The sequence below is a fragment of the Jaculus jaculus genome, chromosome 1, assembly GCF_020740685.1.
Source record: "Jaculus jaculus isolate mJacJac1 chromosome 1, mJacJac1.mat.Y.cur, whole genome shotgun sequence".
NCBI lineage: Eukaryota > Metazoa > Chordata > Mammalia > Rodentia > Dipodidae > Jaculus > Jaculus jaculus.
Genome location: NC_059102.1, coordinates 241,506,707 through 241,534,378, shown reverse-complemented (window position 1 = coordinate 241,534,378; position 27,672 = coordinate 241,506,707). Strand labels below are relative to the sequence as shown.

Below are 27,672 nucleotides of genomic sequence, written 5' to 3'. Positions count from 1 at the left end.
TTCATGGCAAAATAGAAAACTCCAGGCTATCACTTCTCAGCCTTTTAGCTAAGATCAAGTGTAGAAAATTCCAGGCTAGCCTAGGTTACATGCAACCTTATCTCAAAATTTTTTTTTTAAAAAATGAGAGGGAGGCAAGAAGGGGTGTAGGCATAGGTCTCCTTCCTCTTCCACCAGATCACCTTTTTCTAGTTTGACCTGCACACCCATTGGAGGAAGGAGGCCTTGGTATCTCCAACACGCTGTTCCAAACATACCCTTGAGAAATTAAAGGGTGAGAGCTGGGCATGGTGGTGCACTCCTTTAATCCCAGTACTTGAGAGCCAGAGGTAGGAGGATCCCTGTGAGTTCGAGGCCAGCCTGGGACTACAGAGTGAGTTGCAGGTCAGCCTGAGCTAAAGTAAGACCCTACATCAAAAAAGAAAAAAAAAAAAAAAAGTAAAAGGGTCATGGGTTGGGCATGTGCCTCAGTGGTAGAATGCTTGCATGTGGAGGGCCCTGGGTTCAATCCCTAGGATGGTCCGGAAAAAGAAAGAAAAGAAGGAAGCCTCTTTTCAGATTGAGTTAAGTGAGTAAATTAAATTAAGATGGGTAATTTTGAAATGGAGCTATTTGAGGGGTCCCTAATCCAAACACCTGTCCTTACAAGAGACACAAAATGAGGGTAATATGACCTGGGGAGGTAGAGATAGGGTGACAAAACTCAGGGTGGCTCACAGCTGCAATCCCAGCACTTGGGAGGTTGAGGTGAGAGGATCCTCTGTCTCAGTCTCCCCACTGCGGGGATTACAGGCCTGAGCTCCCAGTTATCCAGGTTTAGAAGTGGAACCGTGTGCACATCCCCTTTCTGTATTCCCGGGTCTCCCCAGACCCTTCCCCAGTTCCCTCAGTCTCCCTACAGCCTTCCCCTTTCCTCAGTCTCCCCAGACCCCTCCCCAGTTCTCCAGACCCTTCCCCAGTTCTCTCAGCCTCCCCAGTCCCTACCCCTGTTCCCCTAGTCTTCCCAGACTCTGCCCCGGTTCTCCCAGTCTCCCCAGGCCCTTCCCCAGAACGCAGCGTCCCGCTTTCCTTCCAGAGAGCCGCAGGGGATAGGCTGAGGACCCAGGGAGGCGTAGGTGGCAGGCCCCGGGGGCGCAGAGGGGCGCGGGGGCCGCGAGCGTGGGGCAGCGGTGAAGACTGAGCCTTCGTCGGGATCCGAACCCGTGACTCGTAGTCTCCAGCGGCCGCGGCCAGCCCAGGGTTAATGGGGCGGGGCTCGCGGGGCGGGGCGGGGCCGACGGCCGCACCTGGCGGCCCGGAGGGTTTGGCGACGGTCGCTCGGCGCCCGCATTGGCCGCAGCAGCAGGAGTCCCAGCGCGGAAGCGCGGCGGGAGGCACCGGGGCGCGTGCGAGCGGCCATGGCCGAGTTCCCGTCGAAAGTGAGCACGCGGACCAGCAGCCCTGCCCAGGGGGTCGGCGCCTCGGCCTCCGCGCTGCGCCCGGACCTCGGCTTCGTGCGCTCAAGCCTCGGGCTGCTGGCGCTGGTGCAACTGGTGAGTGCGGGTCCCCGGGGCTGGGGACTTGGGACACCCTCAGGGCCGGCTGGCGCGCCCCGACGCGCGGCGTCTATTCCGGGGCGCTTTTGAATCGCCCTGGAACCTTCCTCCTCGGTACCCCACCCTCTCCGAGCATCCCTGCGAGTGCCCGCTGCCCGCGCGGGGATTCAGACGGCCCGGGCACCCTGGCCCGAATGATCGGCGCAGCTAGACGCGATCCCTGCGCACGACTACGGGTCTGTCCCTCTCCTTCTGTACTAGGAGCTGGTCCCAGCTCTCCGAGGGCCGGGCAAAGTCCACTGCCTGCCCCACTGGCCGGCTCCGCACGGCTGCCCTTCAGCTCCCCTCCTGCAAGCGGGAAAGCGCACCGGTGACCCAGACGCACAGGCTAGGCGCAGCCCGCGGGGCCTCATTGTGCTTCTTGGACCAGCCGGTCCGGTCGGCTTCCCGGCTAGCTATATTGTGCCCTGGGCTGCGGAGTGGGGTTTATGGGAAGTCCGAGGCTGGCCATGATCCTCCTGCCGATCCCCCCGCCCACCCCGGGCTTCTGTGCAAATCAGCTGAGGTACCCGAAGGGGACGCCCCTCCCCACCAGGTGCAGCCTGGGGGTGTCATTTGTCTTCCCACAGAGCCCTCTTGCCAGTGCCTGCCTCTGGCGGAGAGAGCCCCGCCACCTGTGCGCCGGTCCACTGGCAGAGGTCTAGGGTGGCACTGAAGGTGGGCTTGGATCCCTGTTCCGTCACCATCCAGTGAGTAGGAATTCCGCCGGACCTCGACTGCTGCGTGCGAGCTTGGCTGCTGGGCCCGGGCTGGAAAGTCAATTGGAAATTTATATCGGTGCCACCAACCCCTCCGCGGAGATCAGTTCTTCCTGCCGCTAGCTTCTCAGGGGAACGGCCACCCCCACCCTGGCCCACCTCTTCAGTTACTCTCGGATTCCTCAGATTTCCCTCTGTGGACGACCCCCCGCCCCCAGCCTCCGCATCTGGAGTTTATATAAAATGCAGATCCTTGGACCCCACCCCTGGTAAAAATGTGGAATTTTTCTTTGAATCTCCGGAAGTGCAGACAGAAATTCGTATTTTAACAATCTTCTCCCAGTGTGGGTTTTGATGAGATGATGATTATTTTGGTGAGATTAGGGGGAGAGAGGTGACACCCTTTTACCTTCTTTCAGGACTAATTTAAATGTACCATGTGTAGATAGATCCCCTGCCATCAGTGGTGTTCTGGGCTCTTTTAGATAAGATCTCAACTGAGGCTGGCCTTGAATTCCTGATTTCTGCCTCCACCTCCCAAGTGTGGGATTGCAGGCATGAGCTACCACTCCTTGGTTTATCTGGGTTCTTTGTAAAATGTGGCCTGTGGGCAGCTTGGGGGCTGGCCTGGGAGAAGCTGGGTGGCCTGAGGTGGCTTTATGGTGGGTATGTGTGGCTTTTGGGCTGGGTTTTAACTGCAGTGGGAGGCAGAGGGAGCAGGGCACCAACTGGAGGCCGAAGATGGGAGAGTTGAGTGAGTGGGTGAAGCAGCTGGCACAGGGAGCAGGAATTAAAATACTCATTCTTGGTGTGGCCAGAAGCCCAACGTCAGTGTGCATCTCTGCCAGAGCTGGGGGCTCAGCTGCTTTGGTGGCCCTGGGAGGTTTGGGAGTATGGTGCCCATGGCTGGGTGGCTGGGTGGACCCTGAGGGCCAGTGCGTGGTGTACAGGACAAGAGCATGTTAATTACCTGGTGTAGAGGAACCTTGTAAGCATTCCCTGGGGGGAGGCTTCTGTTTTGGTGCTGGGGACCCCTGTGGGCTCAGCAACCAGTGATGGGCACCCTCACAGAGGTAGATCCCTCTAGTGGACTGCAGGGCACTCTCAAGTGTGGTAGAGCTTGCCATCTGGGCATCCAAGCCCTCTGGCATTGGGTGTGAGGCAGTGGCTTCCTTTGCCCCCCCTCCCCTCCGCTGCCAGCTCTTGGTCCCCATCCCAGTTCTGAAGACTATACCAGGCTGCTTGTTGGAGAAGCTGCTTCCTGAGCAGTTTCTGTGGCAACCGATCGTTCCATTGGGTAGAGACAGGGGCCCACGACAGCACCATCACCTGCTGGGAAGCCACAGCAGCTGCCACCCGAGGGACATACACTAGGCTCTAGGCCTTTGCCAAGGGCCTCTGCTCTACGGCTGAGGACCCAGCCTCGGAGGTAGTTCTTTGCCCACACGCTCACCACTCAGTATGTCCTAGGAGTCTGCTGACTTTTCCACCCCTGCTCTTCACGATCACCTTGGGCTGTGCCCCTGCAGTGCCTGAGGTGTGGCACTGCAGCGGGTGGCAGAGGCTCCAGCCCCAGCACTGCCCAGGGCATCAGGGAAGGCTGCATGAAGGAGGCTGTGACTGAGAAGATGGGCGCGTGTTGCCTGTCACCTTCCTCTGTACTCCAGTGTTGGGGAGGTGTTCCTGGGCGTTGGCAGGGAGCCCCAGCTCCTTGGGTGGGCGATTGTTCACCTTGTATGGAAGGTGCCCTGCAGAAGTGGTCTTGGTGGTCTAGCGGTCTTCTCGCTTTATAACTCCATCCATCTAGTGGTTGGTTCATTGTTGAGCTTCCGACGCAAGCAAAAAGGGAAATTGTGAATTTACACAGCTAGCCCTAAGCAAGAAAGTAGGCAAGTATGACTGAGTGACAACTCTTCTAGTCATAAAAACCTGGAGCCCTAGCCGGATGTGGTGGCGCACACCTTTAATCCCAGCACTTGGGAGGCAGAGGTAGGTGGATCACCGTGAATTCGAAGCCACCCTGAGACTTCATAGAGAATTCCAGGTCAGCCTGGGCCAGAGTGAGACCCTACGTTGGAAAAAAACAAAACAAACAAACAAAAAAAACCCTGGGGCTTCTTATGGTGCAGTTCTCTATGTGGCTAGGAGTGGAATAATGCTTTGGAAGGTATAGTTAACTGGTGCAAAAGGCAGGCCCTAAGGCCCTTTTAAAAAAGTATTTTATGTATTTGAGAAAGAAAGAGGCAGATAGAGAGAATGGGCACGCCAGGGCCTCCAGCCACTGAAAACAAACTCCAGATGCATGTGCCCTCTTGTGCATATGGCTTATGTGGATCCTGGAAAATCGAATCAGGGTCTTTAGGCTTCACAGGCAAATGCTTTAACCACTTAGCCATCTCCCCAGCCCCGTAAGGCCTTTTTCACATATGTATCAAATACATGGGGTGAGGTGTCCATCTCTTTCTGAGTTTTTATTTTTATTTTTTTATGTTTTGGATTTTTCAAGGTAGGGTCTGGCTCTAGCCCATGCTAACCTGGAACTGACTATAGTCTCAGGTTGGCCTTGAACTCACAGCGATCTTCCTATCTCTAATACCTGAGTCCTTGGACTAAAGGCGTGCACCACCACACTCAGCTTCCTTCTAATTTCTTAAACCCCACCCCCCTCCGCCAAGCTCTGGGGAGAAGGGTGATCTTACTTGGTGCTTACAGATGAGGAAACATCCATGTCCATGGTCACATGGGAAGCCTGCCACTCACCTTTCGGATTGGCTCGGATCTGGCCATCCAGAGAGTGGCTCGGCTACTCTTTCTGTTTGTTTTGTTGTGTTTGGGGGCTCTGGGGGGGTTTTAGAGGAGAAGGAAGCTCACGTCAGGAAGGGAGGCTCAGCCCCTTTGCAGAGGTGAGTGCTGAAGGGTCTGGCTACGTAGGTGGAGTGGTAAGTGACGTCCTGGCTGGTCGTGGGGGTGAAACACCTGCATTCCCAGCACTCAAAGCAGGAGGACTGTGAATCTAAGGTCAGTCTGGGTGACATAATGAGACCCTGTTTCCAAAAATAATAAATAACAAGGGGATCAGGAGGGACCACCACTTGTGCCAAGCCCTGGGGTGTTCAGAAGACCCAGGACAGGGAAGTGGTACAAGGCCCCGTGGCAATGGGGCCATTGGTGTCAGGCACCATCTTGCACTACCTTTTGGGACTGGGGACAGTGTCACAGTTCTGTCTGCAGGCGAATAGCCAAAGCCTACCAGATAACAGTGAGCCTCCGGGGTAGCTGTGAGAGCATTGGTTGACAGCCTGGACACACAGAGCCTAGGCTTCAAAATTGCCTCTTCCAACTTGAGAGCCTTAATTTATGCCTGTAGCCGCTAGGGCCCTTGTCTGTAAATGGTGATGGTGGGATTTCAAGGAGTGTGGGAAGTGGTGCCTGCCAAAGTCTTAGCTTGGTATGTGCTAGGAGGAGGGCAGGAATCACCGGGTCACATGATCTAGGATTCTTAGGGAAGCTTGAATGCTTCTGGGGACCAAGAGCTCAGTCCCTCAACGTTTACTCCCTCTGTAAGCACTTGTGAGTGTGAGAGGAAGTTCTTTCTGCTGGTGATATGTTCTATCTCCAGCCCTCAAAGGCAGCTGGCTTTTCTCTAGGAAGGGACTGCCCAGTTTTTGAGGTCCAGAAGGTCTGAGCAGTGACTGGTTGCATTAGAATAGCAATGCTGCAATCTGGTCTCTTAGGACTTCCTGACATTTGTCATGCTAGGTCTTTTGTTAGCCTCAGTGCAGCCTGTACCCCTACAGGGTCCCATGCCCAAGCCACACGTACCCTACAGTTAATTTCCACCACATTCCCTCGCAGTGGGCAGGAGGCAGTGGGTTTTGAAAATTCATTTGTAATTACCTAGTGAACATACAGATATAATCTTAACAAAACGAATACCCTGGCTAGGTGTATTGGTGCATGCTTGCCATCGCATCACTCAGGAGACTGAGAGGTAGGAGGCTTCAAGTTTGAGGCCAACTTGGGCTTTATAGTGAGACTCTAAAATCAGACAGTCAATACACAGACAACATTGTCTTCTTTGGATCACTAGCCCTCTCCCAATGGGAACAGTTATTTTGGAATGTTTTCCAGTTATCCTTTTCTCCTCCTCATTCTCCCCCTTCTTCTGAGAGGCTCACGTAGCTCTGGCTGGCCTTAAACTTTTTAGCTGAGGATGACCTTGAACTTTGGATTGTCCTGTCTCACCACCTCAGTGCTGAGATAACAGGTATGTGCACCAATCTCAAATTTATAGGGTGTTGGGGATTGAACTCAGGACTTTGTGCATGCTAGGTGAGCACTGGATGACTGAACTATACATCCCTAGCTCTTTTCTGTGCATTGAAAAATATTTATTACCTGGGCGTTGTGGTGCATACCTTTAATCCCAGCACTCAGGAGATAGAGGTAGGAGGATCACTGTGAGTTCAAAGGCACCCTGAGACTACATAGTGAATTCCAGGTCAGCCAGAACTAGAGTGAGACTCTACCTCAAAAAAAAAAGTATTCATTTATTTGTAAGCAAAGAGAGATAGAGACAGATAGCACCTGTGTACTGGGGAATTGAACTCAAGTCATTTGGCTTTGCAGGCACCTTAACCACAAAGCCCTCTTTCAGGCCCAAATAACACTTTTTTTGTTTGTTTGTTTGAGGTAGGATTTCACTGTATGCCAGGCTGACCTGGTACTCACTCTGGAGTCCCAGGTTCACCTTGAACTCACAGCAGTCCTCCTACCTCTGCTTCCTGCTACCTCTGCTGAGATTAAAGGCATGCATCACCATGTCCGGCTAAATAATACATTAAAATAAAAAAGAATAAAACAGAGTAAAAGAGTACAGTGGCCAATCTCTTTACAAAGCTGATGTGTGCAAAAGAGGGAGAGTCCCACCTCTCCCCATTTCCAGATGCTTCTGTACATTTCCTGTTAGGCATGGAAATGAGGTTCCAGTCTTCTTATCTTAGCACAGGGAGTACAGTCCCTCCCTAGGCAGCTTCTGTAAGGCCCTGTGCTACAGGTGGGTCAGATCTGGAAGGCCACTTCCTTGATTGACACACTTGTGAATTTCCATGCTTGGTGTCCGCACATGTCACACATCATGTGTCTATAGACTCCACAGCATGTTCTTGTGTGCTTGGGATTTTTTGTTTTGTTTTGTTACTTACTTTTTTTTTTTTTTTTTTTTAAATCTATTTGCAAACACAGCTGGGTACTGAACCACCTGCTAAGAAATGCTTGATCCTTGCTCTGTTGCTGTAGATGGAATATCTCAATGGACTTGCAGGGTTTAAACATTGTTATAAGTTTGTTGCCTTTAATTTTAAGGTTAGTTGCAAGTTACCTCCAGCCCTCTTTTTATTTTATCTTGAGATAGGGTATCACCCTGTAGTCTAGGCTAGCCTGGAACTTGCAATCCGCTTGCTTTAGTGTCTAGAGTACCTGCATGATGGGCTTGTACCATATCCTGCATTTGTGGGGTTTTTGGTTTTTTGGTATTTTTGAGGCAGGGTCTCATTCTGCCCCCAGCTGACCTGGAACTTACTCTGCTGTCCCAGGATGGGCTCAAACTCACCGTGATCCCCCAACCTCTGCCTCTCACGTGCTGGAATTAAAGGCATGTGCCATCAGGCCATGCTGCATTTCTGCATTTGTGATTTTGATGGAGATTGCCAAGTGCCCTCTTGGAGGTCACATCTTTTCTCCAGGCTGACCTGGAGTTCACTATGTAGTCTCAAGGTGGTCTAGAACTCATGGAGATCCTCCTACCTCTGCCTCCCGAGTGCTGGGATTAAATGCGTGCACCACCACGCCCGGCTCCGAGGTCACGCCTTTTGTGCTATTGCCAGTATTATTCCTATTCCCTATCTCCCCAGCCACCCTGACTCGTGATATAACACACTTCTGGATGAGCCCCCATCTGATAGGGCAAATGGGCAGGGCAGTGAAGTATTATTCACGGTCCTTAGAGGAGTGAGCTTGACCTTAAAAAACTGTTTCAGAGCCCTCAAATATCCTCCTCTGCCTCTGTTCCACCGAGATGTCGTGTGTCCTCTCCTGCCTGTGTTTTTCTGAGCTGTTGGTCAGTTGCAGTTCTAGAGGATTCCCTGGTATTTTTTCCTGGGTTTTTTTTTTTTTTTTTTCTGAGGGGGGGGTGGCAGAGTGGAGTGGAGTGTTGTTTGTGTGTTTTACTTAATTATGGTGGTTTTGCTGTATTGTTTTCAGACAATCTTGCTATCTAGTCCACGTCCTGGACTTGTCATCTTAATTCTCCTGGCTCCACCTCCCAAGGGCTGAGAATTCAGGCCTCTCCAGGCATATGAAGGTTAAGAAAAAAAATACATAATTTATTCGCTAGGGCTGGGTGTGGTGGTACACATCTTTAAACCCAGCACTTGGGAGATAGAAGTAGGAGGATTGCTGTGAGTTCCAAGCCATTCTGAAACTACATAATGAATTCCAGGCCAGCCCAGGCTAGAGCAAAACCCTACCTCGGAAAAAAAACAAAAAACAACAACAACAAAATAAATAAATCAGGGTCTCAGGGCTGGGAGAAGCTCAGCAGTTAAAGGGGCTTGCTTGCAAAGCCTGCCTGCCAGCCTATGTTTAATGCCCAAGCCAGATGCAAAAAGTGGCAAGTGTCCATGGTATGCCTGAAATGGGAATTGGACTTTCTCACTAATGTACCAATACAGTACACCAATGCACTAATAGTTTTAGGGTATTCCTGGATTCTTCTTCTTTTTTTTTTCTTTTTAATTTATTTGAGAGCAACAGACAGAGCGAGAAAGGCAGATAGACAGAGAGAGAATGGGTGCTCCAGGGCTTCCAGCCACGGCAAACGAATTCCAGATGCATGCGCCCCCTTGTGCATCTGGCTACCGCGGGTCCTGGGAAACCGATTTGAACCAGTGTCCTTAGGCTTCACAGGCAAACGCCTAACCGCTAAGCCACCTCTCCAGTCTTTTCTTTAAAATTTATTTTTATTTACCTGGGTTCTTATCTTATGAATTCTCTCTCACACACACATAAACAAACAAACATGAACTCAACAGGCCCATACTTAACTGCTACCAAAATCCCATGCTGCCCTGTGGGGCTAGACCAAGTAGGCTTCCTCCCTGTCACCCCAGGCTTTTGAGTCCCACCCCTAGGCCTGTTCTGGCTCCCTGAGCAAGTGGTGTTGCTTCCTAAGGGGTTCCAGTAACTTATAGCACCTCTGTCTAAATCCCATTCCCTCTTCCTGCTTCAGGGACCCATCCCCATTGTGCCTGTCTGGCCCTCCCCAGCACTGAGAAGACTCCTTGAGCCCCACAGAGCATTCCCAGGAAGGCCTCACCTCACTCGAGAAGACCTAGGCGGAACCCTGGAACTCATTCATCAAGCCTCTACACCTCCAGGGCCTTCCTCTCTGTGGGCCCAAGGGAGATGCTTGACCCATTTCATAGATGAGGAATACTGAGGCTCTCTCTGAAGATGAGGACCTAACTAAGGGCTGCTGTGGGGTCAGCTCCCCTCTCTTTGACACTGACTGGTGAGGTGGGGGTACTGCTCAGGAAACCACTACACTTAGGGGAAGCATCGAGCCCTAAAGGCCAAAGCTGAGGGGCTGTGGGAGCATTGCACCTGGGACAGCCTGAAGCAAGGTCTTTCTTACTCCTTGGGTTTCTTTCCTAAAACCCCACACTACTCTGAGTGGCTTGGGCCTGCCTCACCCAGGCCCTCCAACCTTAATCAGGCTGGCAAAGAGGGAAGGACCCGTGGGGTGTCAGACACCACCTTAACCCTAATCAAAGCCACAACATTCCCCAGCAGGCCCAGGTCAGTTTCCTTGCTGGCTCTTGCCTGACCTTTGGCCTTGTCCTGCCATCTGAGACAGTGGCAGGTTGCCTGCCTTTCCTCCTTAGGCAAACAGGAGGGGTGACCCCGCCCCACAGCAGGGATCTGGCCCTAGGTTATCAGGGCTGGCTTCACTGGCTGCCAAGGAAAACAGACCCACCTAGGTTCCCGAAGGCCACAGAGAGTGGTCACTGTGGTCCTAGCCACCATATCTGCAGCAATTGCCCAGTGCGTGGACTGGCTTCACACATGGGAACCCTGTCCTTTCCTGGTTCAATGTCACATTCTACTCACCAAGAGGGAGATCTCCCAGGACACCCAGCAAGTGGCACTGAACTCAACTTGCGCTTGCTGCTGTGTGGTCCTGAGCCTGACAGGCCTTCACATCTTCACATGCTGTCTACTCCTCTGCCCCTCAACAGTTTTATTTATTTGGAAAGAATATTTACTGTTTACTTGTTTTTTCTTTATTTATTTGTTTACTTTGTGCATCTGGCTTTACAATGAGTACTAGGGAATTGGACCAAGGCTGGTAGGCTTTGCAAGAAAGCATCTTTGGTGCTGGAGAGATGGTTTAGTGGTTAAGGTTCATGCCTATAAAATCCAAGGACCCAGGTTCAATTCTCCATGTCCCACGTAAGCCAGGTGCACATGGTGGCGCATGCGCTGGAGTTTGTTTGCAGTGGCTAGAGGCCCTGGTGTGCCCATTCTCCCTCTCTCTCTCCCTTTCTCTGTCTCTAATAAATAAATAAAAATAAATAAAAAATGTCTTTAGCCACTAAACCATTTCTCTAGCCTCATGCTTGCTTGTTTATTATTATGTTTGTTTTCTTTTTATGAGAGACAGAGAGAGAATTGGTATACCAGGGCCTCCAGCCATTTGATTGAACTCCAAACACCACTTTGTGCGCATGCATGAACTTGCATATGCATCACCTTGTGTGTCTGGCTTACATGTGATCTGGGTCCTTAGGCTTCACAGGCAAGCACCTTAACTGCTAAGCCATCTCTCCAGCCCTGTTTTTGGTTTTTTGAGGTAGAGTCTCACTCTAGTTTAGGCTGACCTGGAATTCACTATGTAGTCTCAGGCTGGCCTTGAACACCATGCTCTTCCTACCTCTGCCTTCCAAGTGCTGGGATTAAAGGTGTGCACCACCACACCTGGCCCATTATTACTATTATTACCATTACCATTATTATTATTATTATTTTGAAGCATGGTCTTGTGTAGCTCAGGCTGGCTTCAAACTCACAGTGAGCCTCCTGTCTTTGCCTCCCAAATGCTGGGATTACAGATGTGCACCAGCAGGATGGCTGGGAAATTTTTCTACAAACCCGAGGAACCGTCAAGAATTACATGGGCTTAACAACATGTGAGGTCCATGGTGCTTACTTATTGGGGTTTGTGTGCATAGAAAGATCTTTCATTTCTTTTTTTTTTTTTTTTTGTTTTTTCGAGGTAGGGTCTCACTGTGGTCCAGGCTGACCTGGAATAAACTCTGTAGTCTCAGGGTGGCCTTGAACTCACAGCGATCCTCCTACCTCTGCCTCCCGAGTGCTGGGATTAAAGGTGTGCGCCACCATGCCCGGCTAGATCTTTCATTTCTAGTATTTAAACACTCCCGGGGCTGGAGGGATGACTTAGCAGTTAAGTGCTTGCCTGTGAAGCCTGAGGATCCTAGGATTCAAGGCTCAATTCCCCAGGACCCACATAAGCCAGATGCACAAGGTGGTGCACACATCTAGAGTTTGTTTACAGTGACTGGAGGCCCTGGCACGCCCCTTTTCTCTCTCTCTCTCTGCCTCTTTCTCTCCCTGTCTGTCACTCTCAAATAAATAAACAAACAAAATTAAAACAAACTCCCTTTTGTGACCCAGGACTTGGGAATAGCAGGTAACATGGTAAAGGATGTGTTTGGGACCCTGGGTACAAACTGGGCTAACCTGCCATCTTACGTCGATCTGGAATGGTCTGGCACAGTGCTCGCTCTAAAAGTTTGTCCAGGGGCCGAGCTCCTCACTATGTCCATCGTGTGCCTGTGCTTCAGATAAGTGGCCTGGGGCTTTGTCATATGGCTCTCACGGTTCTTGGAAAGGCGAGAGAGATGACCCCAGGATTCTCGAATGTTCTGCGTGCAGTTCAGGAATTCCAAAGTGCCTCCCCCAGCCCTTCCCTGGCACAGAGAGGGGGTGGTGTATGGCGCTGGTATGGCTTACCCAGGCGCCTGGAGCCTCTGTCCCCTGCCCCTTTGTCTCGTGCGACACAATGGGTGTCTTTTTGTCCCCCATAAAGTCCCTTTCAGTGTAGGAAAAAGGGCCACAACGGGGGTGGAGGCTGGGCCAGGCTTAGGCCAAGTTCTGAGTGTCCTCAGCTGCCCAGATGTGTCCCAAGTGAGGGGAACCCCAGGAAGGGTCACGTGGCCATCCTGAGTGGGGGTGCTGTGGGGGGGGGCAGGAGTAGGGTGTGTGTAGCAGTCACTGGTACTTGTCCTCACACTGTTCCCAAGACATTTGACTTAGCTGTTAACGCTTTTTGGGTTGTGTGTGTGTTCATGTGTATACAGTTGCACGTGTGCCCCCACGTGTGTGGCAGTCAGAAAATAACTTTGGGGGGTTGGGGATTTAGCTCAGTGGATGAGCGCTTGCCTAGCAAGCGCAAGGCCCTGGGTTTGGTCCTCAGCACCGGAAAAAAAAAAAAAAAAGACAAAATCATAAAAGACCAAAAAAAAAAAAACAAGGGAACAGGAAAATAACTTTGGGTGTCAACCTCGCCTTCCACATTGTTTGAGGGTGGGTGAGGTATAACTCGGTTAGTTGCAGTGCACTTGCCTAACACGTGAGAGACCCTGGGTGGAGATCCCCAGTTCAAGGTACAGGTACAGGCCATTCCTCGGAACCCCAGTGTCAGTCTCCTGAGATGGTACCAGTGTGTGCAGCTCCTCAGGGGAGAGTGCTTGAGGAGATAATCTATACACAGGCACTAGGCATGGGTCTGTCCCAGATAAGGATCCAGCCAGTGTGGGTGTACCCCACCCAGAGGATAGACACAGTGGCCCAGCCCAGCCCTGCTCAGGTCCTTCAGGCTGCATCCCTCCACTCCGCAGGCTGAGGGTCCTGAAATGGGGGGCAAGGCCCTGGTGTCGTGTGGAAACTCAGGTCTCATTAGCCGGGTTGCTAGGTGGAACCCAGGCCCATTCATGCTAGTCAAGGACTCTACTACAAAGCCACACCCAGCCAAAGCTGTTAGATCTTGAGAGGACACTTGGGTTTATATGTAAAATCTTCAGAGTTTAAATGAGTCAGGCGTGATGGTGCATGCCTGCAATCCTAGCACTTGGGAGGCGGAGGCAGGAGAATCAGGAGTTCAAGGCCAGCCCAGGCTATATAATGAATTCAAGGCCAGCCTATGTTACATGAGTCTGTATCTTAAAAAAAAAAACAGGCTGGAGAGGTGGCTTAACAGTTAAGGCATTTGCCTGCAAAGCCAAAAAGGACCTTGGCTCGATTCCCCAGAACCCATGTAAGCCAAATGCACAGGTGGTATATGCGTTTGGAGTTAATTTGCAGTGGCTGGAGGCCCTGGCATGCCCGTTCTCTCTCTTTCACTCTCTCTGCCTCTTTCTCTCTTGAATAAATAAATAATTTTTTTTGTTGTTGTTGTTTTCAAGGTAGGGTCTTGCTCCCACCCAGGCTGACCTGGAATTCACTCTGTAGCCTCAGGGTGGCCTTGAACTCATAGTGACCCTCCTACCTCTGCCTCCCAATAAATTTATTTTTATTTTTTTTTTATTAACATTTTCCATGATTATAAAAAAATCCCATGGTAATTCCCTCCCCCCCACACTTTCCTCTTTGAAATTCCATTCTCCATCATATTACCTCCCCATCTCAATCATTGTACTTACATATATACGATATCAACCTATTAAGTACCCTCTTCCCTTCCTTTCTCTTCCCTTTGTTTTTTTTTAATATTTAAAAAAATTTTATTGGAAGGAAGGGAGGAGGGTTAGAATGGAATTAAATGGAATTAAAAGATTAAAAAAGAAAAAAAAAAGAATAAAAAAAACAGCCAATCAACTGGCTGGGAGAGATGATGGCTCAGTGGATAAAGTGCTTGTTGCTTAAATTTTTTAGAAATTGAAAATAGAGGGGCTAGAGCGATTGTTTAGTGGTTAAAGCACCTACCTGCTAAGCCAAAGGACCCAAGTTTGATTCCCCAGTACCCACATAAAGCCAGATGCATAAGGTGGTGCATCCATCTGGACTTCATTTGCAGTGGCTAGAAGCCCTGGTGCACCCATTCTCTCTCTCATCTGCCCCTCTCTCTCAAATAAATAAAAAAAATATTTTAAAAAATGAAAATACAAAAAAAATTCCACTAAAACAGACAAACCAAATGAGTGCATTAACCCTAAGAGGGATGGTGACACTGGACTTCAGGCTCAAAGGGTGGCTCAGAAAAATGCTCTGCTTCTCAAGGGCTTCCCTGACAGCATCACACCAAGCGGCTGAAAGCGTCCGAAGTATACTGTCTGCCAGTTCCTCATGCCAGAGTGGGCCATGGAGGCCTCGGTGTGGTTGTGCCTCTGAGGACTCTGATGGGGCAGTAGGGGCAGAGGGTATCTGTGCCTCCTCTTCCTTCTGGATTTTACTGACAATCTCTAGCAGCCCTTGGCTTGTGGATAGACACATCACTCTCACTCTGCCTGGGTCTTCACTTGGCCTTCTTTCTGGGTGACTATCTGCCCGAGTTCCCTGTTTTTACAGTCCAGTCATTTGATTAGAGCTGGAGGCTGTCTCCAAATGAGGTCACATTCACAGCACTTGGGCTCAGCGTACCAGTGGGAGGTCAAGGGAAAACCTGCCCTGAGTCACACGCTGTGAGTCCAGCTGTGTTATGGGCAGTTTCCAGGGAGGGTGCCAGGCCTTGCTGGAGGGAGGAATGCCTCCTGGTCATGCAGCTGGTTTTGTTTCTCTTTTATTTATCTGTTGTATTTCATTTTTGAGGCAATAGGGATAGAATTCAAGGCTTGGTGCACTCTAGGCAAAAGCTTCAGCATCAAGCCGCATCCCCAGCCTGGACAGTGTTAGCAAAATTTCTGAAGCCGGGCGTGGTGGCGCACGCCTTTAATCCCAGCATTCAGGAGGCAGAGGTAGGAGGATCGCTGTGACACTACCTCAAAAATAGCAGTGGTAGAACATTTGGCTAGCATGTGAGACCCTAGGTTTAGTCCCTAATGGTGAAACAAAAACATATATACACATAAACGTTTTAAAATTTTCTTGGCAGGGTCTCAATCTAGCCCAGGTTGACCTGGAACTCACTTGTAGCGCCATATGTGACTCAAATTAATCTTCCTACCTCTCCGCCTCCTGAGTGCTGGGATTAAAAGCATGTGCTACCACACCTGTAATATATAAAAGTTAAAAACCCCAACATTTCTTTTTGTTTGCTTATTTTGAGATAAAACAAGCTGGCCTCAAATTCCTAAGCAGCCCAGGATGGCCTCAAACACAAGGCTATTCTTCTGCCTCAGCATCCCAAGTGCTGGGATTACTCGCATCTCTATTGCAATGCGAAAATCCCACAAACGTATCCTGTTGGGCAATGTAGTTATTAAAAGAAAAGGTTCCAATCCAGGCATAGTGGTGCTCACCTATAACTCCAGTGGGGAGGTGTAGCCTGGAAGATTGGGATTTCAAGGCCAGTTTGGGCGACATGAGACCTGATCCCAAAACAAGTGATATTAACAAAGAAGGGAGGGCCGGGTGTAGTGGCGTATGCCTTTAATCCCAGCACTTGGGAGGATCACCATGAGTTCCAGGCCATCCTGAGACTACATAGTAAATTCCAGGTCAGCCTGGGTAGAGTGAGACTCTACTTTGTAAAACCAAAAAAAAAAAAAAAAAAGGAGGGAGGGAGAAAGCAGGGGGGGTGGGAGAAAGGTTCCCAATCCAAATTCTTCAGGCTTTTGAGAAAACAAGGCCCTTGAGATTTCCAGGCAGTACTCTTAATCTAATCAGTAGCCCCTGCCTGGGGAGGCGCTGCTGGCCTCAGACAGTGTGGAAGGAGAGAAAGAGGAGGTTTGGATGTGGTGTGAATAACACAGAGGTGTATGTACAAACACCCACAAAACTTGGGCAGATGGACAGAGATGAAGGTGATTCACACAGCCCTGAGGTAAAATTCTGTCCTTCCCCAGAGATCAACAGGGTTCCCTCTGTCCCTTCCCTCTGTCTGGTCTTCGTCACATATTGCTTTCCACTGAGATCTTTCTTGGCCCTTTATTTAAATTTGCATTAAGTGTGGGAGCTGGACAGATGGCTTAGCATTTGCCTGCAAAACCAAAGGATCCCTGTTCGATTCTGCAGGACCCATGTAAGCCCGATACACAAGGGGGCGCATGCATCTGGAGTTCGTTTGCAGTGGCTGGAGGCCCTGGTGTGCTCACTCTGTCCCTCCCTCTCTCTGCCTCTTTCTCTCTTTCAAATAAATAAATAAAATATTAAAATTGCATAAAAGTGACCCTCCTCCTCATTCCATTTCTGGTCTTGTTTATCTTCCACTGCACTTGCCTTGTGAGCAAGTGCATGTGTTAGACTGGCTTTTGGGTTAGATCCTGTGAGCCATGCAGACATGCTTCATGGAGGGTTCCACAGAGACACACAGGCTGTGCTGGAGGGGCATGCGGGCTATGTGAGGAGAGCTCTGGACTCAGAGCCCTAGGCAACATCCCTGGGCACAGGGCAGTGGGGGCCGGGGAGGGGACAGTCTTTTGGCCTTATTCTCCAGTCCCAGATGCTCTGTCCTCTGTTGCTAGAGGGTATCACAGCAGGAGGGGGCTCAGTGGATCCATTTGGAAGGGACTCAGAGGATCCTATAGCTTCTGGAACCTCGGCTTCCTGACAGGACCACCCAGGCCAACCAAGGGGTCAGTGATGTTCAGGCTGGGCTCAGGGATCAAGAGAAACCAGTTCTCCCAGTTAGGATGGAGGAATGAAACTTCTTTGTTCTAGGGCAGAAACTGAGGCGGCTCTGTGGGCTTGGGGCCAGGTAGCACAGCCTGCAGGGAAACAAATTCCCCTGGCTTATCTACCATGGCTCCTCTGGAAACCAGGGCTGAGGCTGGAGCACTGGGCAGGGCAGGCACAAGGAACCTAGCTGTCTGGTCATCCCCACCCTTGGAGGTGGCTGGCACACCCTCACTCTGTCCATCACTCAGCAGTAACTCACAGTCTCTTGCACTCAGGGCAGGGCAAATCTGAAGTCCAGGCCTGCCCTGCTGTTTCCCTTGGAGACCATAGCACATCTCCTTCGAAACCTAGTGAGACACTGGCAAGAGGTGTCAGGGAGAAGTGGTGATGTAGGGCAGGGGAGCTCCTCTGTGTGCCTGGTACAAAGTGGGGGCACCGAGTGGTGGCTCTGGTATGGGACCCTGTGAGTGACAGGCCAGAGCTGGTAGGCGAGCTCAAGTGTAAATGTGGATCAGTCTTTTCTGGACTTCCATTCAGTTCTATGCATTTTCTAGCTTTCAGTACCAGGCATCTCAAGGATGGGTATGGGTGTGGACTGTACTCCAAATAAGAGCGCATTGTCTTTGAGGCCCACCTCCCCGACTTCTTACCTGAGAATGGGGTGGAGATGCTGCTCTAAGAGGATGCATTCTCCAGGTAACACTGACTTCACCCTGCTCTGGGAGTCTGTGGTCTCCCTGGTGTGGCTGCTGTAGGCAGGGTGACGTGGGCTGGGGAGTAGAAGGCGTGTGGGTTGGGTGTAGTGGCATAACTAGTACTAGCACTTGCGAGGCAGGAGTTGAATGCCAGTCCAAGTTGTTGGAGAGACCCTTTCTCCAGAGGGAAACAAAAAGGGAAGGAAAGAAAAGAAGAGAGTAGAAAGAAAGAAAGAAAGAGAGCGAGAGAGCAAGAGAGAGAAAGAGAGAAAGAGAGAAAGAAAGAAAGAAAGAAAGAAAGAAAGAAAGAGAGGAAGAAAGAGAGAGAGAAAGAAAGAAATTAAGGAGCCAGAGGTGGTATTCTGTAGGCTGAGGGTAGAAAGATCACTGTGAGTTTGAGACCCAGTCTAGGGCTATAGACTGAGTTCCAAATCAGCCTGGGCTAATGTGAAACCCTGCCTTGGCGGGGGGAAGGGAGAGGAAAGAAAAGAAAAAAGCCTATTCTTTTAAAATTTTTTTAACATTCTTTTTTTTTTTCTTTTTGCTTTTTCAAGGTAGGGTCTCACTCTAGCCCAGGCTGACCTGGAATTCACTATGGAGTCTCAGTGGCCTCGAGCTCACGGCGATCCTCACACCTCTGCCTCCTTAGTGCTGGAATTAAAGGCGTGTGCCACCATGCCTGGCTCAGGCCATACTTTTATTTACTACATATGCTATAAAATACAATACATGCTACAAACAAAAATTTAACTGTCACCAGGCGTGGTGGCGCATGCCTTTAATTCCAGCACTAAGGAGGCAGAGGTGTGAGGATCGCCGTGAGCTCGAGGCCACTGAGACTCCATAGTGAATTCCAGGTCAGCCTGGGCTAGAGTGAGACCCTACCTTGAAAAAAAAAAAAATTAACTGTCAAGAAAGTGTATATACTGCAATAGCACATGTTCATATTTTATTTCAAATTGGTTTGCTTATCACCCATTGCAAACCATTAATAGTGAAATGTTACTTGTGGATAACTAAAATTATCTATTTACTTTATTAAGAAAAAAGCCTGGGCTGGAGAGATGGCTTAGCAGTTAAGGCACTTGCCTGCAAAACCTAAGGATCCAGGTTCGATTTTTCCAGTTCCCACGTAAGCCAGATGCACAAGGTAACACATGCATCCGGAGTTCGTTTGCAGTGGCTGGAGGCCCTGGCGCACCCATTCTCTCTCTCTGTCTCTAATAAATAAATAATAAATTTGAAAAAAGCCTAATTTTGCTGGGCATAATGGTATATGCCTTTACTCCCATCACCACATTGGAGGTGGAGGTAGGATCATTATGAGTTTGAGGCCAACCTGAACTACACAGTGAGTTCCAGTTGTTCCAGGTCAGTCTGGGCTAGAGTGAGACCCTACCTTCAAAAACAACAAAAAAAGACTATTCTAAGACCTGTGTGTGCCCTGGGCCCTCTCTGGGGGCTTTGCCCCCAGCATGACATAACCACAGACCAGGAAAGCCCTACAGCTCTGCCCCATGTTCCCTAGTGTAAAGTGGCCTGGCGTCTACCGCCGACCTGCTTGTGAGGATCAGAAACACGAACAGAAGGTAGGGGGCTGTGTGAGTGGAAGGTGTCTGGGGTATAGAGCCTGCTCAGGCTAGAGCGCTGCTGGGCTCCTGAACCTACTCAGCAGCAGGCTGTTGCTGTTCTGACCCCTCTGGTGGGGTGATGCTGGCAGAAGGGCCTGGCATGGCCTCTATCCAGGTGCATGGTCTGTCAGCAATGTGAACAGCCAGGAGTCTTGTCCCTGAAGACCAGCATCTGGAGGAGAGCCTTGCTCCTGATCTGTCTAAAGGTGGGCTCACCCGCAGGTGGGGAACCGCACATATGCATGCTATCCAGGGAAGGAGAGGGGCCGCCCTGCTGTGTCTTGATCAGCAAAGGAACCTTTCTTCTCACCCCCACAGTAGATTCCCACCGTGGTGGCCAGGGTTCCAGAGAATGCCCTTATGGGGAAGGGTGATGTTCCAACCTAGAGATTCTAGCCAGCAGAGAAGGCGCTAAGAAGGCTGGCACTGCCTATGGTACTCCCTGGACCCTGTCTAGATGAGTTAAGTCTCTGTGGAGTTCCCTTTGTCCCAGATGTTTGGGCATTGTGCCATCTGGCGAGACAGCCTCTTGGGGGAAGGAAAGAAGCACTGTAGAATAAACCAGAACTGTTACAGGTCTTTGAGTTGTTCTCCAAGTGGGCGTGTCCTTGCACTTCTTTGATGTGAGATAATTAAAGGCCAAACATATAAGGGGAGCGGGTTTTATTTTTTATCTTTTTGGTCTTATTTATGAGAGAGAGGGGCAGAGAAGAGAGAGAATGGGTGCACTAGGGTCTCTAGCCACTGCAAACTCCAGACTCATGCGCCATCTGGCTTTACGTGGGTACTGGGGAATCAAACCTGAGTCCTTGGGCTTTATAGGCAAGTGCCTTACTTAGCTGCTGGGTCATCTCTGCAACCACTGGTTGTAGGTTTTTTTTTTTTTTTTTTTTTTGGTAGCCTATGCTAGCCTAGGCTGACCTGGAGCCCACTCTATAGTCCCAAGCTGGCCTCAAATTCACAGCAATCCTCCTACCTCTGCCTCCCAAGTGTTGGGATGAAAGGCATGCTCCACTATGCCCAGCTGGCCTTTTTTTTAATTATTGGAAAAGTAATTATTTATTATGACAAAATAAAACTGTGAACTGAAAACAAATGAATGTTATTCTGTATTGCATCATGATTGCAAATTAGCCAAAGGCTGTCTAAAAGATGAACATTCCAGAGCGTCTTTCTCCTTGGGTAAGTTGGCATGCGAACAACTTATTAGAACATAATTGCATAAATAAAATCATGGAACAAGCAACTTGAACTTAACACAGAAAAGCGTTTCATGACAGATAAGATTTAAAATTCTAAAAACATGTCTTTAATACAACCTCACCACCAGAAGAACATGCTTGGAACAACTTATAGTAGTAAGTGGTAATGCAAAAATATGCATTTAGTCACTTACTTTTAAATTTTCCTTGTTAGTGCTTATATATTGGACTGATGGCACACATTTCTGTTGCTTCGTTAGGTTTCAGATGCAGTTTGAAAGATATTTTCTTTTTTCTGTACAAGAGGGCACACGAGAGACTAAATTCATAACTTTGACCTTATTAATAATAATACTCAATTCGCCAAGCTGATTAGCAAAAATATCATCAGAGCTTTTGCAAGAAGTCTGAAATGTAAAAGATGGCATGTATATTTAAATCTTAAGAAATGAATGGAAATATGAATACACATGTTACAGTAGTTTTACAATCTAAGGCAGAAAGTGTTCTGAGGTTTTTTGAGGTAGGGTTTCACTCTGGTCCAGGCTGACCTGGAATTCACTATATAGTCTCAGGTGGCCTCAAACTCACAGTGATCCTCCTACCTCTGCCTCCCAAGTGCTGTGATTAAAGGTGTGCACCACCATGCCCGGCTGACACATTGTTTTTAGTAGTTCTCTCTCTGTCTCATATAGAATTTCACAAAGCCCAAACTGGCCCAGAACTATGTACTGGCGGTTGGGCACATCCTCCTGCCTTTACCTTCCAAGTGCTGGAATTATAGACGTGCACCACTGCAAGTGTTCTTGCCTTTGAGGAGCTCACAGCCTGGGTGAGCCATCTGTGTAGAAGGTTCTGGCGCCCAGATCGTGGAAGTATGGAAGGTGCCTTGGGGCACATATCATCTCAACCAAGAGATGCTTCATGTCTTACAGCACAGTGGAGATTGAAAGGAGAAAGGGTGGTCAGTCAAGGCCCCCAGCACGGAGGTAGATGGCAGGGGCCAAAGCAGTGGGTAAATGAGAAAGGTGTTAGCATGGTCTGGAGCCTCCCGCCCAAGTTGTGGCGCTCAGGCGAACAACCTGTTTTATCCCCCCAGGTGCTGGGGCTGCTTGTGTGGGCTCTGGTTGCTGACACACCATACCACCTGTACCCTGCTTATGGCTGGGTGATGTTCGTCGCTGTCTTCCTCTGGCTGGTGACAATCGTCTTCTTCGTCCTCTTCCTGTTTCAGCTGCACATGAAATTGTACATGGTACCCTGGCCGCTGGTGGTAAGTCTTGGGCAGTCACTGGGTGGCTCCAGGCTGAGCCCCCTGGCTGCGGGGTGGCTGTGACAGGACCCCTGTGACTCTCTTAAAGGAGTAGAGGGTAGGGTGGGTGGGATAGCCAAAGTCATCCTGCTCCTTAGCTACCTGCAGTGGGTAGTGGGGAACCTTATTGATTGAGGTGTTCTGTTTTCTGAGAGCCATGCTTGACTTGGTCCTGGGAAAGGAACAGAAGTGAGGGACTATTGAGGAGTCACAAGAGACCCTTTGGAATCTTGAATGTAACCATTTTTTTTTTAAATTGAGTTTAAATTTTTTTTATTTTAGTTGGAAAGTATAATGTTCACGTTTTTGAGGATGGTTAGAATTTGAGTTGGGTTGTCGGGGTTTATCAGATGCTAGCTTGGATCTAGCATGGCCACCTGCTGCCTCCAGGTGGTCCTGCAACCTGAGAGGGGATGGACACCCCCAAGTTTACCTCAGGCAAGTCTTCTTAGACCAGAGGAGGAAGAACTCCCAGCCAGACACTGAGAAAGTAGCTGGGGTTTATGTGGAACCCGGAAAGCCCATGCAGCTGGGGTCCAAGCTTTTCAGTGAGCCGGGAGGCACGTGATTGGAAGACCAGCGAGGCTGGGACTAGGCAGCAATTGTTCTCAATTCAATGACTGTTTAGAGGGAGGAAACGTGAGTCATGCTCCAGACAGAATGAGTTTGTTAGCGCTTGCATCCTTGGCGGGAGCCAGGCAGGGTATACAGTGGTTGCTGTTGCACTTGGGACAATTTGGAGGGGAGGAGATGGTCACCTGACTTCCTCACTGGGGCCCAGCCCCCCTGCCACACGGCCCTGGACCTCTAAGGATGCTGCAAAGCTGGAGGCCTCTGTCTCTTTGAGCAAGGCCCCGGGCTCTAGTGTCGGAGGCTGGGCACTGTGCGTCTGGACCGTTTTAAAAAAAATTTATTTGAGAGAAAGAGGCAGAAAGAGAATAGGAATGCGAAGGGGCCTCCAGTGGCTACAAATGAACTCCAGACACATGCGCCATCTGGCTTACATGAGTCCTGGGGAATTGAACCTGGATCATTTGGCTTTGCAGGCAAGCACCTTCACTGCTAACCCATCTGTCCAGTCCTGCTGCTGGACCTTTAAGAGGTGGAGCAGGGAGTTCAAATGGCATTGAGAGGAGGCTCAATGGTGCTCCCTTCTACTCTTTGGAATAGGGACTACTCATCCCTAAAAGGTCCACACAAGAAAAGTGAGGTGGCCCAGGAGGGTTCCAGAAAACCTAACATACATATGGTCTTCCGGAAATCACGTGTGACCATGAGGAACAGCCTCTACTCAGCTCCACCTGTGGCCTTGAAGGGGTGCAGGCCTCTCATTGCCATGTCTTCAGATTTTTGAGGGTCCTGTGTTTTTGTTTGAGTTGTGTGGAGGATTGAACTCATGGCTTTGCACATGCTAGGCAGGCACTCTTCCTGTGAGTTACATTCTTAGTCCTGAGACTAATTCTCTCTCTTGTTTTGGATTCAGTCCCAACTATATATCCCAGACTGCCTCAAATTCATGCCCTCTCTCCAGCCCAACTTGCATTTCTTTAGCTAGTACATTGAGATGGGTCGTGGATGCACAGGCTGCCACTGCAGTGACCCATCACTTCAGGATTTCCAGCACATGCTTTCTGATTGAGCCTCAAGGGTACTGATGTTCCAGGTGGAGAATTTTACACCTTCTCTCCCTGCCTTTACAGTTAATGGTCTTCAATGTTGCTGCCACAGTTCTCTACATAACCGCCTTCATCACCTGCTCTGCATCAGTTAATCTAACGTCGCTAAAGGGCTCCCGGCCTTATAACCAGTATGCTGCTGCCTCTGTGAGTATGTCCCAGGGCCCCCAGCTTCCTTCAGAGGGTCCAGGCTGAGTCCAGGCCTCTGCACTTAGACACACCTGTGTGAGGCCAGGTACCAGCCACCTCTTGGTGGCCCTCAGGCTTCCTTGGAGGACCCCCAAGTGCTTGGGGTCTGCTGTGGAGCACTGATTGAAAGCAGTTGTGCCACACTCACTTTGGGTCACATGTCCCCTTGGATAGACAGTCTATTAATAACTACCCACCCACCATTTGAGAATTTGCATCCTCCCCCAAGAAGCCCAAGCTTACAGATGACTGGGCTTATGCGTGAGAATGAAAATACTTAGTAGCAGAGGCCAGTAAGTTGAAAAGGAGACATAAAGGGTGGAGAAAGGAAGGGAGAAGGATACTTAATAGGTTGATATTGTATATATGTAATTACAATGATTGTAATGGGGAGGTAATATGATGGAGAATGGAATTTCAAATGGGAAAGTGTGGGGGTGGGGAGGGAGGGAATTACCATGGGATATATTTTATAATCATGAAAAATGTTAATAAAAATTAAAAAAAATAAAAATAAAAAAAAAAAAAAGAAGCCCAAGCTTGAGCTCATGAGTCAAGTGGCCAGTCAAGTTACCGGTCCCCTCCCAACTTGCCAACTTATTGATGGAATGCATCAATAAGGCCTTGCAAAATTTGCCTTAGGAAGAGCCTATGGGTCTCTTTTTACAGACAAGAAAACTGGCACTCCTGGAGTTATGGTCAGGGCAGGGTGACCTTTGGTGTCCTCCCTCTTCCTGGTTAGGGTAGTTGTGAAACCAGTGAAATTCCTCATGGGAACAGAGCTTCTGAATAAAAATACAGGTTAGAGTGCAGGGCACACCTTTAATCCCAGCACTTGGGAGGCAGAGGTAGGATTGCTGTGAGTTTGAGGCCAGCCTGAGACTACACAGTGAATTCCAGGTCAGCCTACTCAAAAAACTGAAAAGAAAAAAAATACAGGTGAGATGTATAAACTGGTTCCAGAAAATTCCTGGGGCTGGGATTTGAATATGTGTGTGTGTGTGTGTGTGTGTGTGTGTGTATTCAGCTGGCTATTTGTGGCCATCTTGGCTGTCTAATGAGTATGGCTGGGTAGAAGGTATGTGGCTGCTGAACAGATGGTTCTCATTAACCAAGGGACCGACTGCTGCTCAAGATTTTACCCTCAGGCCCACCTTGGGAAACTGAGGGAGCTGTCACTTTCTGCCTGGTTCCTGCACTGATGTTGGCCTCTTCTCCCCTGTCAGTTCTTCGCCTGCCTGGTAATGATTGCCTACGGAGTGAGCGCTTTCTTCAGCTTCCAGGCCTGGCGAGGAGTGGGCAGCAATGCGGCCACCAGGCAAATGGCTGGTGGCTATGCCTAAGCCACCTGTGCAGAGGCCCAAGCTGTGGCTGGGTCATAGTGCACAGGGCTACCTGCGAGCCCAAGCCTGAGGCTGAACTTCCTCTTCTCACTGCTCACAGGACACAAGCTTGCCAGCACGCCTGAGGAACAGACCCACAGTGGCATGGGTGGCCTGCCAAGGGCCAGCCACCAGGACATCTCCTCCATCCCCCTTATTCAGCAGAAGGTGACGGGGGATGTGGGCTCTGGCAGACTCTGCCTTATCAGAGGACTTCGGTGTCCCAGGCTGGGCCTGTCTTTCCCACCAGCACTAAACACACTAACCAACTCCAGACCTGTAGCCTCCACCTCGCCACAGTAGAAGCCTAACACCAACACAATGTATGTGTTCCAGGAGAGCTGCTCAAGTCGACATGCGATTCTGCTCTGAGCCTCGCCTCGCCTCGCCTCCCCCAAGCCCACATGTCACCTGTAGGGAGACACTTCATGGGAAAAGTTAGGATTTCAGACATTTCAGGTTATTTAACAGTTGATTTGAAACTGGAGGCTGCCTTTCCACAGCCCCTCCCTCACCCAGAACCTCATTTGTAACTCTCCCTTTGGGAAAAGAGAGCATCAGGGCAGACTGCTTTCCTAGAGCTGCTGATTAGGCCCTGGGGACTTCATGGAGGGAGGGAAGGGAGAAGGGAGGGAAGTGGGACTTTGCCTGGTGAGTTGTCATGGGTTTGGTGACTTTATGGTTTGGGATTATTTTTTACAATTTGAATAAAGATGGAAGAACTTATTTGGAAAGGTGTTGTCCTCATGGTCTACATGCTTGTAAACTGCAGGAAGCAGCAAGTTGAGATACACCTGTCACAGGGCACTTCAAGTTGTAGCATCATTCAGTACCACCAACCGGCTCCCGCCTAGCTCGGGGCATGCCCAGTCCCGATTTAAGCTCCATAGCACTCCCTCTTGTTAAGTACCCTGGGGCTGGTGGTATAGCTCAGCAGAAGAGCTCCACTGAAACATGTTCAAAGCCTAGTGCTACTTAGACACAAGGATCCCAGTGTTGGTTACCTAGCTATCACCCTTTATCAGGCAAGTGGGTGATCTTACAGGACTTAGGATTTCAGTAATGTCACCTGCCTCGAATGTTTGTGAAACTGAGATAATATAATCAAGGTAGCTACTACACCGGGCTCTTATAACTGACAACAGGACAAAAGCAGCTGAAACCTGAACAAATTTTGCCAGTACCACACAACACATCCTATGAATAAGCCAAAGGCATTTCTAGTTATCTTTTTGGCCCTTAAAAAAATGGTAACAGGGGCTGGAGAGATGGCTTAGCAGTTAAGTGCTTGCCTGTGAAGCCTAAGGATCCCGGTTCGAGGCTCGGTTCCCCAGTTCCCACGTTAGCCAGATGCACAAGGGGGCGCACGCGTCTGGAGTTCGTTTGCAGAGGCTGGAAGCCCTGGCGCGCCCATTCTCTCTCTTTCCCTCTATCTGTCTTTCTCTCTGTGTCTGTTGCTCTCAAATAAATAAATAAATAAAATTAAAAAAAAATAGTAACAGGGCTGGAGAGATGGCTTAGCGGTTAAGCGCTTGCCTGTGAAGCCTAAGGACCCCGGTTCGAGGCTCGGTTCGCCAGGTCCCACGTTAGCCAGATGCACAAGGGGGCGCACACATCTGGAGTTCGTTTGCAGAGGCTGGAAGCCCTGGCGCGCCCATTCTCTCTTTCCCTCTATCTGTCTTTCTCTCTGTGTCTGTTGCTCTCAAATAAATAAATAAATAAAATTAAAAAAAAAATAGTAACAGGGCTGGAGAGATGGCTTAGCGGTTAAGCGCTTGCCTGTGAAGCCTAAGCAACCCGGTTCGAGGCTCGGTTCCCCAGGTCCCACGTTAGCCAGATGCACAAGGGGGCGCACGCGTCTAGAGTTCGTTTGCAGAGGCTGGAAGCCCTGGCGCACCCATTCTCTCTCTCTCCCTCTATCTGTCTTTCTCTCTGTGTCTGTCGCTCTCAAATAAATAAATAAATAATTAAAAAAAAAATGGTAACAAACCAGGCGTAGTGTCGCAGGCCTTTAATCCCAGCACTTGGGAGGCAGAGGTAGGAGGATTACTGAGAGTTCGAGGCCACCCTGAGACTCCATAGTGAATTCCAGGTCAGCCTGAGCTAGAGTGAGACCCTACCTTGAAAAAAACAAAAAAAAAAAAAAAAAAAAAAAGAAAGAGAGAGAGAGAGAGAGAGAGACCAGGTTTAATTTCCCAGTACCCATATAAAGCTGAATGCACAAGGTGGCACATGCCTGTGGAGTTCCTTTGCAGTGGCTAAAGGCCTGGCACACCCATTCTCTCAAATAAATAAATAAAACATTTTTTTTTTTTAAAGTGGCAACAATTAGCCAGACATGGTGGCACATGCCTTTAATCCCAGCCCTCTGGAGGCAGAAATAGGAGGATCACCATGAGGTTGAGGCCACCCTGAGACAACATAGTGAATTCCAGATCA

At 49.6% G+C, this 27,672-nt stretch overlaps 1 protein-coding gene across 2 annotated transcripts; it reads left to right on the top strand.

The window, feature by feature from the left end:
* The first annotated feature begins 1,382 nt into the window (after positions 1–1,382).
* LOC101612830 (plasmolipin) lies at positions 1,383–25,967 on the top strand. 2 transcript variants are annotated; one of them, XM_045145165.1, is made up of 4 exons: positions 1,383–1,532; positions 21,774–21,947; positions 23,687–23,809; positions 25,295–25,967. In XM_045145165.1, the coding sequence occupies exons 1-4, from the start codon at positions 1,398–1,400 to the stop codon at positions 25,403–25,405; spliced, it is 543 nt and encodes a 180-aa protein (XP_045001100.1). In that variant the 5' UTR covers positions 1,383–1,397; the 3' UTR covers positions 25,406–25,967. The 2 variants fall into 2 exon arrangements, with proteins under 2 accessions (XP_045001100.1, XP_004670784.1); XM_004670727.2 differs by having other exon boundaries at positions 25,078–25,967.
* Positions 25,968–27,672: the final 1,705 nt, after the last annotated feature.